We start from the raw sequence: 13,378 nt of genomic DNA on the forward strand, positions 1-13,378 counted from the left end.
ATATTAGTCAGGGTAGGCTACGTTATGTTACACTAACAAGCAACCCCCAAATCTCAGTAGCTTAAAACAGTGTATTTGTCTTTCAGGCTACATGTCCATGGTGGCTGGATTGACTGCTACATCATATTTGTCCCCACTCCAGGACCCAGGCTAATGGAGCAGCTACTAACTGCAAAAATGTTGGTTGCCATGGGAAAGGGAAAGAGGAGCTTCAGCCTGAAAGTGATACATGTGACTTCTGCTCACATCTCACTGACCAAAGCAAAATGCATGATCACACCTAAAATCAAGAGAACAGCGAGATGCATATGCCTTATTTTCATGGGCAAATAAAAATGGCTTATAATATAAAGAGCACACAGTTTATAATTTAAAAAATGTAGATGTGACTAGAACTTTGAAAATGCTTCACTGGGCTTGGAAACAGTTTGTTTTTTGTTCTCTTAAGTAGTTTCAACATTGTTGCATTTAGAGGACAGAAGGCTATAGGCCCCAGAGTAAGATACAGTTCTAGCTCAACGGTTAGGGAAAGGCAACCTTCTGAGATGGAAGCTTAACAAGAATCTGTGTATCATGTATGGGGTTAGTTTTCTAAAAACCGCTTTGCAACAGGTATGGACTCCAACTGCGTGATGATATTAAAGGCCTCATCCTTGGGGTGGCTAGGCAGAGTCTCAGGGTGATAAGACTCCTGACCAATTGTCATCGGTCATGATCAGCCTCACTTTTCTACTTCTGAGCGCTACTTGTAATAATTACCAATACTATTATTTTATACGTGTGGTTGAGAAACATTGGCCAGAGAGATGGTTTTTATACCCTATTCTGGGGAATGATGGGGTCTGTGAGCAAGTCTTCACCAGCCTAGAGAAAATGAGAAAAATAAGGAACATTTAGTTAGTGCAATGGACTGAATGTTTATGATTCTCCAAAATTCATGTGATGAAATGGTGAACCCAATGTGCAGGTATTGGAGGTGGTGGCTTTGGAAGGTAATTAGGTCATAAGGGTGGAGCCTTCATGAATGGGATCAGTGCCCTTATAAGAAGAGGTCAGAGAGCTAGCCAGTTCTCTTTCTTCCATGTGAGGACACAGCAAAAAAAAAAACCCTAAAAAAACAAAAACACAAAAAACAGAAAACAAAAAGACATCTGTAAACCAGGAAGAGCATACTTACTAAGAACTCAGCCAGGCTGGAACACTGATCTTGGACTTCCAGCTCCAGAACTGTGAGAAATAAATGTTTGTTGTTTAAGCCACACAGTCTATGGTAATTTGTTAGAATAGCCCAAACTGACTAAGCTACTGAAGTTTGCATAAATCTAATTGTTTTCAATTCAAAGGGCTGTACTTCATTTTGAAATTATGCCCTTACTCTTTTTGGGAGAAAAGAAATATTTTTGGTAAATTAAAATTTCTCTGAAGTGGGGGCCGGCCCCATGGCCGAATGGTTAAGTTCGAGTGCTCTGGTTTGGCGGCCCAGGGTTTGGCCGGTTCGGATCCTGGGCATGGACATGACACTGCTCATCAGGCCATGCTGAGGCGGTGGCCCACATGCCACAACTAGAAGGACCCACAACTAAATATAGAACTATGTACTGGGGGGATTTGGGGAGAAAAAGCAGGAAAAAAAAAGAAGATTGGCAACGGTTGTTAGCTCGGGTGCCAATCTAAAAAAAAAAAATACACTGAAGTACTGTTTATCACCTATCAGACTGGCAAAAATCTGAAAGTTTAACAATATACCCTTTTGGTGAGGCCATGGAGAAAAAAACACTTTCATATGTTGCAAGTGGGAATGGAAAATGATATGATTTATGTGAAAGGGAATTTGACAATATCTAGAAAAATTACTTACATATTTACACTTTGACCCAGTCATGCCACTTTTAGAAATATATCCCAAAGTTATATTGGCAAAAAAATCTGAGAATATGTATGAAGTGAGCTATTAATGGCTGCAGTGTTGTAATAGCCAAACACTGGAAATGCCCATTTTGTAGTGGATGTTTGAATAAGATGTAGCCCATCCACACAAAGGGAGCTGTAAAGAGAAATGAGACGGGCCGGCCCAGCGGCACAGCGGTTAAGTGCGCACGTTCCACTTTGGTGGCCTGGGTTTCACCAGTTCAGATCCCAGGTGCAGACATGGCACCACTTGGCAAGCCATGCTGTGGCAGGCGTCCCACATATAAAGTAGAGGAAGATGGGCACGGATGTTAGCTCAGGGCCAGTCTTCCTCAGCAAAAAGAAGAGGATTGGCAGCAGTTAGCTCAGGGCTAATTTTCCTAAAAAAAAAAAAACAAAAGAAATAGAGACATGAGAAATAACTCGACGTACTGCTATGGAGCGATTACTAGGACATATTTGTCAGTTGACAACCAACATAATGAAAATGGTGTGTGGTATGCTACTGCTTATCTAAGAAAGCTGAAGAAAAAGAAATAAAAAATTATAGATTTATGCTTATATTTTAAAAAATAAGGCTAAATCAAAAACTTAAAAAAAAAGATCAATCCTCTATAGGAGGAGGGAAAGGACAGGGTAGAGGGGATGGCGGTAGTAGCTACATTTTTCTCTAGATACTATGTTTTATCAACATGATCTGTTTTGTAAAGTTTACATAATTATGAAATACAGTCAAATTTTTAAAAATTAATCCCTAAAAACTGGAACCAAAATGAAATAAATAACTCTAATTCTATATTGAGTAGATGGCATAACCACACAAAGAGGGACATTTAAAGTACTTTTGAAACACAGTAATTTCACTATCTATCCCTTATAGCGTATACCCTAAGGCCAAAAAATTATTGTAAAGTCTTTTCTGTAATCAAGTTGGTGGTAGTGTTAGTATTGTTCTCAGTCTATTTTTTGTGTCTCGTGGGATAAAGCAAATGAGTAATTTCCCTGGGTGGTTGGGTTTGTTGGGAACCAAGCTTTTTCTATGGAAGCAAAGAGATACAAATCTAAGAACAATGAGGTTAATTTAAATACCTCGAATCCACAGTATATTTAATCTTAAACAAGAAAGAGTAGTTCCGAGCTCTGTCTACTGAAAAAGCCTACAAACAAGCACAATGTAGCAAAGAGTGCCCAGACTATGGCCTCTAATTACCACTTCCCACTAAAAGAAATTAGAGCTTCTTGGAAAAATGGCTGATTCCAGATTAGGGACAGAACATACACAAGTTGAGCCTGGAACATCATGTCATTTAAGTAAGAAAGTTTTCAGGGAGTACTTCAGTCATGCGAAAAGGCTCAGCAACCAAGTTGAAGAGTCTGTTCCTGGAAAGAGGAGATAATTTGAACATTATTATGAATACTAACTGCAATGGATTGAAACGCATCAAATACATTTAAATTCACAAGCTCTTAAAGCCTCACACCTCCCCAAGTCCCCAGTGGACACCTTTGCAGAACTTGTTATTTTGAAAACTGGTAGATAAAGGAAAAGGAACAGAGATCTTACCTTTCCTTTAGGAACTGCACCTCAGATAACCAAATAGTTGAGAGGAAGTTTCTCTTTATGGAAGTATTCTAGTTAATAAGTGAAGAAGAAATAATTGAATGAGAATATTACCGTTTGGCACTCCCTAATGAATTAAAGGACGTAGGCAATGCTCATCAATGGCTGCTATCACACAAAAAGAAGAGACATCTAGACATTATACACTTTTTGACAAAAGTGCACATCCTACCTATAAAGTATGCCCCCCCTCAAAATAATTGAACCTGAATCTTATGAATCCTCTAGATCAGAGACTATCAATAATTTTGCTCCCCAGGAGACATTTGGCAATGACTGGAGATATTTTTGGTTGTCACAACTGAGAGAGGGAGTGAGAGTAGCATCTAGTGGTTAGAGGCCAGGATTGCTGCTAAACGATCTATACCACATAGAACAGATCCCCACAATGAAGAATTATTTGGCCCAAAATGTCAATAGTGCTGAGCCTGAGAAATCTCACTTTAGATCAAATAACCTATTAATATACAGTTGTATATACAGTGAATAGAGAAACATGTCAAATGATATCATGGGGACGTAATCAACAAAATCCAGATCATTGGAAACTCTACAAGACAATCAAACTAGTTCCTTCAGCAAATAAATTGCAAGGAAGAGAGAAAGAGAGAAACAGTAACTGGATATTTGGCAATATTAAGGAATTACCCTTTTAGGTGTTATAATGGTTTTATGGTTCTGTTTAAAAGAGGGTACTTATCTTTTTGAGATCTATACTGAAATATTTACAGATGAAATGTTATGATGTCTGAGATTTCCTTCAAAGTAATTTAAGATGGATAAGGGTGGACGGATGTGGGTCTAGATGAAATAAGATAGGTCAGGAGTCAATAATTGCTGAATTGGGTAGATAAGTACATGAAGATTCACTCTCTGGTATGTTAAAATTATACACAATAAAAAGTTAAAAGACTTTAATGGTTTGTTTTATAAAATGATAGTGATAACAGATGGCAGTTTTTAAAAATCTCCTTTACTTTACAGTAAAAAGGCGGCATCTTTTTGTCAGTATATTAGTGATCTATTGCTGCATAACAAATTATCCAAAACTTTGCAGATTCAAACTGTATTATCACATACAGTTCCTGAGTGTCTGGAATCTGAGAGCAGCTTAGTCAGGTGGTTCTGGCTCAGTATCTTTCACAAGTTGCAGTCAAGGTGTTGGCTGGGGCTGCAGTCACCTGAAGGCTTGTCTGAGCCTGGATGGTCCTCTTTCAAGATGGCTCACTCACATGGCAGTTGACTGGAAGCCTCCATTCCTTGTCACGTGTCTTCTCTACATGACTGCTGGAGTGTCCTAATGGCATGGCAGCTAGCTTCACTCACAACAAGAAATCCAAGAGAAAGAACAAGCAGAAGGCTGCAGTGCCTTTTATGACCTATTCTTAGAAATCATACTGTCACTTCTGCCATATTTTATTCATTAGAAGTGAGTCACTAAGTCCAACCATACTCAAGGGAAGGGAAATTCAGACCCACCCATTCTACACCTAAGGGAGCATTGAAGAATTTGTGGACATATTCTAAACCACTACAGTGTGTCTCCATTTTTTTTCTTTTAATTTTACTGGTTTATGACATCCTAAAGTGGTGGAAACTCTAGTCTCAGAAACCTAACCTAATTAAAAAAAGACTGCAGAGTCAGTTTTCAATTTATTGACGGACTGTACATATATTTTACTCATGAGATTAACCTGTGTCTCCTTACTTAATTATCAGAAGAGTCAATCTAAATGGAACCCTAATGGTATATAATAGTAAATGATTTTTAAAGGTGAAAATCATATATTGAAGCAATTTGAAAGAAACATGGAAGGATGAAAGTTTTCAGTTAAGAAAGTACTGACGTATAGGATAAATTCTGAAGGGTAAATTCATTTGTGGTATCACTAAAAATTCTCAATGAGATTAAAGGAGAGCAAATATAGAGGATTGTTACAAACAAATGAACAAAGGCCAGCTCTTAGCTTCTCATCTCCCAAATAATCACAATCAGAAACATTCGCATAAGGCTGTATATAATCACGTAGTTTCCTTTATAGGAAAACATATCTTGTGCAAAATGCATGATGTAAGCTAAACAAGAACATCCTCTGCTCCTCCCAGGCATTCACATTGGTCTTGTCACATCTCTCAGAAGCCCTGTATCTTCCTGTTTGCATGTCTTTCTCCTCCATTGTATCAGAGAATCTCAGAGTAGTTCCTGGAGCCTCTGCAGCATGATCATCTGGGGATCTTATTAAAGACACATTTCTAGAGTAGACCCCACCCCTATCAAGTCAGAAAATCTTAGATTGCAGCCCAGGAATGTGCATTTTTAAAATTTTAAAAAAATTTTCCTTCTTCTCCCCAAAGCCCCCCCAGTACACAGTTGTATATTTCAGTTGTAGGTCCTTCTAGTTGTGCTATGTGGGACGCTGCCTCAGCATGGCTTGATGAGCAGTGCTAGGTCCATGCCCAGGATCTGAACCAGTGAAACCCTGGGCCGCCGAAGCAGAGCGTGTGAACTTAACCACTCGGCCACGGGGCCAGCTCCAGGAATATACATCTTTAATAAGATCCCCCAGGTGAATTTTTTGTGCACTAGAGCTCAGAACCACTGGATTAGGCTGTGAACATTCTGTGGACAGTGTCTTAGTCTTGCTCATCTCAGAATTCTTAGCCCCTTACCCTGTGTCCTTGTACCTTTCTTGGCACAGTCAACTCTAGCACTCTAGTAGGTATTAAATGTTTATGGAATGGAATTGAGTAGGAAAAATATCCACATATATTTTGTGCATTGTGAAGCATTGTGAAGTTTTAACTCCACAAAGTCATGAAGAGGTTCTACATGATGAAACCCTTTTGGCCTTGTGTGGGTTTTGTGAAGTAGTCATGTATTATTTTTGCCTGTCTGCATCTGTTATCTCTTGTGATCACAAAACTTTGATTTTCCTTAGGGGAGCCACTCCTCTCTCATGCTCCATTCTTGTAGTTTGAGAAGCACTGATACTACTTTCTCTACAAAGAAGGTGAACACGTGACCTAGGTTTGGCCAGTCAGGGTACCATATTCCCCCAGACTACAGTGATGGGTTCAGTAATGGGTATGTAACCCAAGCAGGGATAATGAGAGCTCTACCCCAGATTTGCTGGTGCTGTTGGGAAAGATGTGGTTTCTTCATCCTGGGTTTGCTAAGCTGGTGGAACATGAGTCTGGATTTTCTAATGACCATCTTTGCCTCTACCTAGTCTATTTTCTGTCTTTATAGAGTTTCCTATTTTGGACACTTCATATAAATGGATTTCTTTGTGTGTGGATGGCTTCTTTCACTTAGCATAAAGTTTTCAAGGTTCATCCATGATGCAGGATGTATCAGCACTTCATTCCTTTTTCTTGTCGAATAATATTCCATTGTATGGATATATTCCCTTTTGTTTATCCATTCGTCAGTTAATGGATATTTGGTTACTCTTTGACTTTTAATGGATCAATAAGTTCCTTTCTATTGTTAAGTACTTTTAAAAGAGTGAAAGAGCTGTAATACAGATGGCTCTAAAGCAAATATTGGAACATCAGATTTGATGAGTGATGAGTGTGATTTGATGGAGACAGTGAATAAAATATGGGAACTTTATTAAGACAGTCCTATGGGGCCGCCCCCGTGGCTGAGTGGTTAACTTCACTCACTCTGCTGCAGTACCCCAGGGTTTCGCCAGTTCGGATCCTGGGTGTGGACATGGCACTGCTCATCAGGCCATGCTGAGGTGGCATCCCACATGGCACAACTAGAAGGACCCACAACCAAGAATATACAACTGTGTACCAGGGGGCTTTGGGAAGGAAAAAAAATAAATAAATGAATCTTAAAAAAAAAAAGTCCTAGAAAATGAAGAGTGTATCATTTATGCAACAATGCCTAATTTGTGTATTAAGCTTCAATTCACATTGGATATTTCGTAATTATGAATCATGATGCTTCATAATTATGATATGATGGCTTCAAGATTGGCAAATAGTGCCTTAAGAATTCTGCTCTGGGTGTTTATCACCTGCTAATCATCAGCCTTTCTTTCACTGTCACAGTCAATGAAGATGGTTTATGGTTGTCTGTGAAATAAGACTCAGGTTCCTCACCCTCCTCCTCTCCCGAAGGCTCTAAAACAAGCGCACAGACTTTTTCAAATTTTACCAATGTTTTTACTGCTAACAATTTTAGGAAAACAGAGATTAAATATCATAATCAATGGTCTCCGAGAATCATAAGAAATCTTTAAAAGCATTAGTTATAGTTGTCCCTGGTCGTCATCTAAATATAAATTAGACTCAAGCCACTGTCTTCTAGATCAATGTTCCAGCATTTTTAGATGTCCCCTTGGGAGAGGTGGATCTGTTTGTCAGAGAGGGACTGGACTACATGACCCGTGTTCCTTGGAACTCTGAAAGTCTATAATCTTCATCAACTCCTCCATTAACACCTTTCACAAGACATTTAATCAGGTGTAGGAGAAAGAGCACAGACTTTGGAAGCCAGACAGACCTGGGTTTCAAACCCAGTGTACCAATATTCCACAGATGTGTAACAAATTGCCACAAATTTAGTGGCTTGAACACATACTAATTATCTCACAGTTTCTCTGGGTCAGGAGTTCAGGCGTGGTTTAGCTGGGTTCTGCGCTTTAGGGCCTCACAAGGTTGTAACCAATGTGTTAGCCAGGACTGGGTTCTCATCTGGAGGCTCAGCTTCTAAGTTGAGCGACTAACTATTTGGATGTGTAGATTTATGTATTTCATCAAATTTAGGAAGTTTTTATCTACTATTTTGTCAAACTTTCTTTCTGCCCCTTTCTCTCTCTGGTCTCCTTCTGGGACTCCCATTATGTGTATGTTGATACACCTGACGGCATCCCATACATCTTTTTTTTTAGCTTCTTAAAGTGTGGTGCTTAGGTCAGAAGCATTAACATCATCTGGGAAGTTGTCAGAAATGTAAATTCTCAGGCCCTACCCCAGATACACTGAAGAAACTCTGGGGATGAAGCCCAGCAATCTGTGTTTTAACAAGCCCTCAGGCAATTTTGATGCATGCTAAAGTTTGAGAATCACTGTTTTAGACAGTTTGAGTTTATTGATTTAGGCTCGTCATATATCTTTCAATTAACTGATTCAGCAATTAATTCTAGTCACACACTGAACACCTACTAGGTGCTAAGCACTAAAGACACAATGATAAGACGCTATTTCTGCTCTAAACGTTAGGACACAGTCCTTGCACTCAATGGATCACCAAGTGTTGTTAGGAATGCTGCCACATAAACAGTTTATGAAAGGATATATATGCAAAAATGTAGTCATGAATAGATATTTTGAGAGCCCAAGGGAGGAGCACTGGATAAAGGAATTCATCCTAAAACTGGAGCAGTATAAGCATTAGTTCCAGGCTCAAGTGAGTCAAAGCTGATAGAGCCATTGTTTGAACAAAGGAGATGATGAGATAGAGAGTAGAAGTGTGGTGTTGAGCAACTTTCTCAACCAACTGGGAAGAATCCATTTCTACTCTGGGCTCTAAATCCAATGCCCCCTTGCTGAGCCAAGTACCTTTTTATCCTTATAAAAATGGAAGTATCTGTGGAAGTGAGTACAAGGCCAGGTATAGGTCATTTATCATTTGGTGTGAAAGAAGAATCTAAGAATGGAGTAAAAATTTGCAATGGACAATTTCAAATATAAACAAAAGTAGAGAGAATTATATCATAAACCCCTATGTACCTATAATCCAACTTTTGAGCTAGTTGTGTGAGGACCAAATGAGATCACGTATGTAAAGCCTTTAGCAGAGAGTCTGACTCTCTGTAGGCTATCGATAATGGCTTGTGCACCAGTCAGGGTTCAATCCAAAAAGCAGAACCACTCACTAGAGGTTAATCATAGGGATTTGACCTTATTCAAGTGGGCTGGTTTCACAGTCTATATGAGGCTATTGTCTTTGTGCCTGGGATAGAGCCCAAAGTCACCAGGCTGAGCTGGAACCCGCATCAATCTTTCACTGCCTCCAAGCCTCTAACTTCTAAGCCGAAGATGGCATCCTTTGTCATGGAGGCAAACGTACAGCTGGCTCAGCAGCTGGAGTGGCTAAAGTAGGATCAGGCAGGAGCTGGAGGAACTATGGGCCTGGCTGCTGCCCCATGCCAATAAGGTCAGCATCAGATAAGCATGTGAGCTACAAAAGAGCCTGGTACCTTGCAGCGACCTTTCAAACATAAACAATCTGGCTGTGACATCACTTTTGCCTTCTAAATCTCACGCAAGATGTTTCTTGTGGCTTGCAACCCAGAATTATGCACAGAAGGGAATTCAGGGATACACAGTTTCAGTTATCTATTACTGTGTAACAAACTACCCCCAAATGCAGAGCTTAAAACAGTAGCAATCATTTATTTAGTTTAGGAATATGCAATTTGGGCAGGGATCAGTGAGGACAGCTAATCTGCTCCACATGGTGTCAGCTAGGATGGCTCCAAAGACTGGTCAGAGGCTCACTGTGGAGCAGAATCATCTGAAGCCTTGCTCCCTCCCCTGTCTGGTGGTCGACGCTAGGTGTCACCTGGAACAGCTGGCACTGTCTTTCTGTGTGGTCTCTCTCGCATGTCAGCTTTATGGTAGCCAGACTTCTTGGAAGTTCAGGATTCCAAAGATATATGATAAGAAAGAAAGAGAGAGAGAAAGATGGAATTTCTTTTATTTATTTGTTTATTTTCATTTTTTGAGGAAGATCAGCCCTGAGCTAACATCTGTTGCCAATCCTCCTCTTTTTGCTGAGGGAGACTGGCCCTGAGGTAACATCCGTGCCCATCTTCCTCTACTTTATATGTGGGACACCTGCCACAGCGTGGCTTGATGAGCCGTGTGTAGGTCCGCACCCAGATCGGAACTGGCGAAGCCCAGGCTGACAACGTGGAAGGCACGAACTTAACTGCTATGCCACGAGCCGGCCCCCAAAGATGGAGCTTCTATTCTGGTTCTGCCTTTTATTAGCTATGTCGCTTTAAACTTCAGTGGGTCATTTATTCTCTCTGAACCTCAGTTCTCAAATTTTAAAAGTCAGGATTTATTTCGGGGTTGCCCAGAAGAAGACCCTGTGGCAATAATTTGAGTGAAAGTAGTTTATTTGGGAATTAATCCCAGGAAACATCAGACGGGAGCTGGGAAGGATACAGGGAAGGGAAGAAAGCCAGTAAAAGCTACTTGAGCAAGTTACCCCTGTGGGCAACTGGAGCTTAAAACCTCTGGGGAACCTTGGAGAAACACTGCAGAATCTATGTCTCAGAGCTATCTCACCAAAGGGTTGAGGGAGCTGGGGTATTTATACATCAACCTCCATCAGTCATTGGTTGAGGACTCTGGAGGGGTTGGTGTGGGTCTTAACTCCCCAGTACCTTTCGCCTGCTGAGTTTCATGTAGGTGGGAAAAACCCTCAGACAAAGAGATATAGGTGCTGTTGGAGGAAAATTAAGCAGATTTGCACTGAAAACAGCAAGAGCTGAAAGGATATGAACAGGGCTCTGACAAGGTTTGCTACAGAGGATACTGGTTGTTTTCTTAAGGTTGTTGAGTAATTAAAATGAGATGATATACAAACAATGCACTCCTGTGTGATGGCTCCTCTCCTTGCTTTAGATCCTCCTCAGAGGATTCAGGGGAGGTCCTCAGAGGTCCTGGCGATTTCAACATTCCCCACATTACCGCTGTCAACTTCCTAAAAGACAGTCTCAAGAAATAGCAATAATATAATTGGATTACCCACCTCCATCAATGGACATTAGGGTAGATTCTATTAAATTCTACCTATACCTCTAATAACCTGTCACCCTATAGGAGCTCAGACTTCTCCTGTGGTTCCTCATAACTGAGTCTTATCCACATAAGGCTAGCTGCCTTCCTTAATCTTACTTTAGCTCCCTCCCCTTCCACAACTCCCACCACCCCCGTGTGTTCTGGAACTCATGATCTGGTGACATTGTCCAAAAATGGCTGTAAACTCACGTTATTATGATATTGGACTGCTAAGTTTGCGGTCATATGATACTTAACTGCACATCTTTGAAGGTTTCTGGGCAGAGGAGTGACATCCAATCTTTGGAAAGACTGGTGTTCAGGATTAGAAGAGGGCAGGAAAGAGGAAAAAGCAGTGCGTGTGTGTGTGTGTGCACGGACGTGTGTGTTTGAAGTTATAACTACCCATTCTGAGGCATGCGAGATGGGAGGCCCTGACTTGGCGTGAAGCGCAGCGAATGTAAAGGAAGGGGTCGATATGAAAGGGGCAAAGCCTGCTGTCTCAAAATAAGCAACGGCCGGGGGTCGGAAGACTCGGGTCCCAGAGCATGCTGCCACTGCCAGCTTTGCAATGTTCCTCGAGCCTTTCCCCATGTGTAAGGTGGGAATGGCACTACCTCGTAGGGTTACAGCGGGCAGCGAGGGGACAGCGCCGACAGCGCGTTCAGCACGGTGTCTGCAACAGGGTAAGCGCGCCAATACAGCTTTCTCTTCTATTAAGATAAAGGCGCGGGAGATAATACCATCCACATTCCAGGGGTTGCTGTTTAAGTAGTGAGGCTAAGTATAGGGCATGTAGTAGGCACTCAACCCCAGTCCGTCGCCTCCCGTTGCCCCCACGCCGGGAGAGACCCCGCGGAGACGGCCAGGGAAGGCGTGCTCTCGCGCCCCGGCTCCTAGGCCTCCCCCCACCGCGCTCCTCCCGCGGCGCGCTGTTGCCGGGGCCCGGGCACCGCCCAGCTCCAGCGCAGGCCAATGGCGGCGTGGCCCGGGCACCGCCCAGCTCCAGCGCGGGCCAATGGCGGCGCGTGGAGGGCACCGCCCTGAGCCCGCACGGACCAATAGCAGCGTGGCCCGGTGTGGGGGCCGCCCCTAGCCGGGCGAGGAGGCGGGGAGGCGGTCACTGGCTCCGCCCCGCTCCCCTCTGACCCGGTGTCTCGTCTCTCCGTCTTCCTGTTCCAAACCACGTGGACGCGCCGGGGGCTGCGGGGTTGCGGGAGGGAGCCCTGGTCGCCACCGTCTCCGCCGCCGCCGCCGCCGGGTTTGCGACCCCCGCGCCAGTCCGAAGTCGCCGCGCCCCGGCCGCCCGTACCTTTGTGGAGGGCGCGCACATGGCGACCCAGGCGCACTCCCTCAGCTACGCGGGCTGCAACTTCTTGCGCCAGCGTCTGGTCCTGTCCACTCTGAGCGGGCGCCCAGTCAAAATCCGAAAGATTCGCGCCAGAGACGACAACCCGGGCCTCCGAGGTAACTCTGGCGGGCAGCGCGCGGGGTGGGCGCGGGGGCCGAGGGGAGACGGCGCTGATGCCCAGGGGCCGGCGCGCGGGCAGCCTCCGGGTCCCGCGGGCGCGCTGGGGAGGGCCAGTGGCGCGTCGCCTCCACATTCCTGCGAGCCGGAGGCTGAGGGGGGGAGGCGGGGTCGGGCCCCGAGGGGTGCGCTCAGCTGCGCGCTGCGCTTGGCGTCTGCCGGGCGCTGGTAGTAAACAGCTACACGTTTTCCAGCATTACGTGTTGCAACAAATCCCTAGGCATCGCCCCCTGGCTTGTCTTCAGTCCCTTTTGCTCTCGCCATAAACCTCTCAGAGGAGAAAAACAGTTTGTTGGACCAAAATGTGGTGAATGGGCTGATGTAAAGATGGAGCGAGATTTGGAGAGAAAAGTACCACTGGTTGGTTCCGTACCCTGTCCCAAAACAGATCTGAGAAGCAGCTGCCCCCTTCATCACTGGCTGTCTCTGTCGCCATGATTTCTCGGCTGCCTTCACACCACTCCTTGAGTGTGGGTTAAAGAATTTTTAAAAATTCTGTGTTTGTTTTC

The 13,378-nt window shown here is 43.4% G+C and overlaps 1 protein-coding gene across 1 annotated transcript in view; it reads left to right on the forward strand.

The window, feature by feature from the left end:
- The first annotated feature begins 12,504 nt into the window (after nucleotides 1-12,504).
- Nucleotides 12,505-13,378, forward strand: part of RCL1 (RNA terminal phosphate cyclase like 1) — a 69,656-nt gene continuing 68,782 nt past the window's right edge. The window contains exon 1 of the mRNA XM_046664837.1: nucleotides 12,505-12,808. Within this exon, the coding sequence (XP_046520793.1) occupies nucleotides 12,673-12,808 (136 nt within the window). The 5' untranslated portion in view covers nucleotides 12,505-12,672. The remainder of the gene's footprint in view (nucleotides 12,809-13,378) is intronic.

Source organism: Equus quagga, chromosome 6 (assembly GCF_021613505.1).
Source record: "Equus quagga isolate Etosha38 chromosome 6, UCLA_HA_Equagga_1.0, whole genome shotgun sequence".
Taxonomy (NCBI): Eukaryota; Metazoa; Chordata; class Mammalia; order Perissodactyla; family Equidae; genus Equus; species Equus quagga.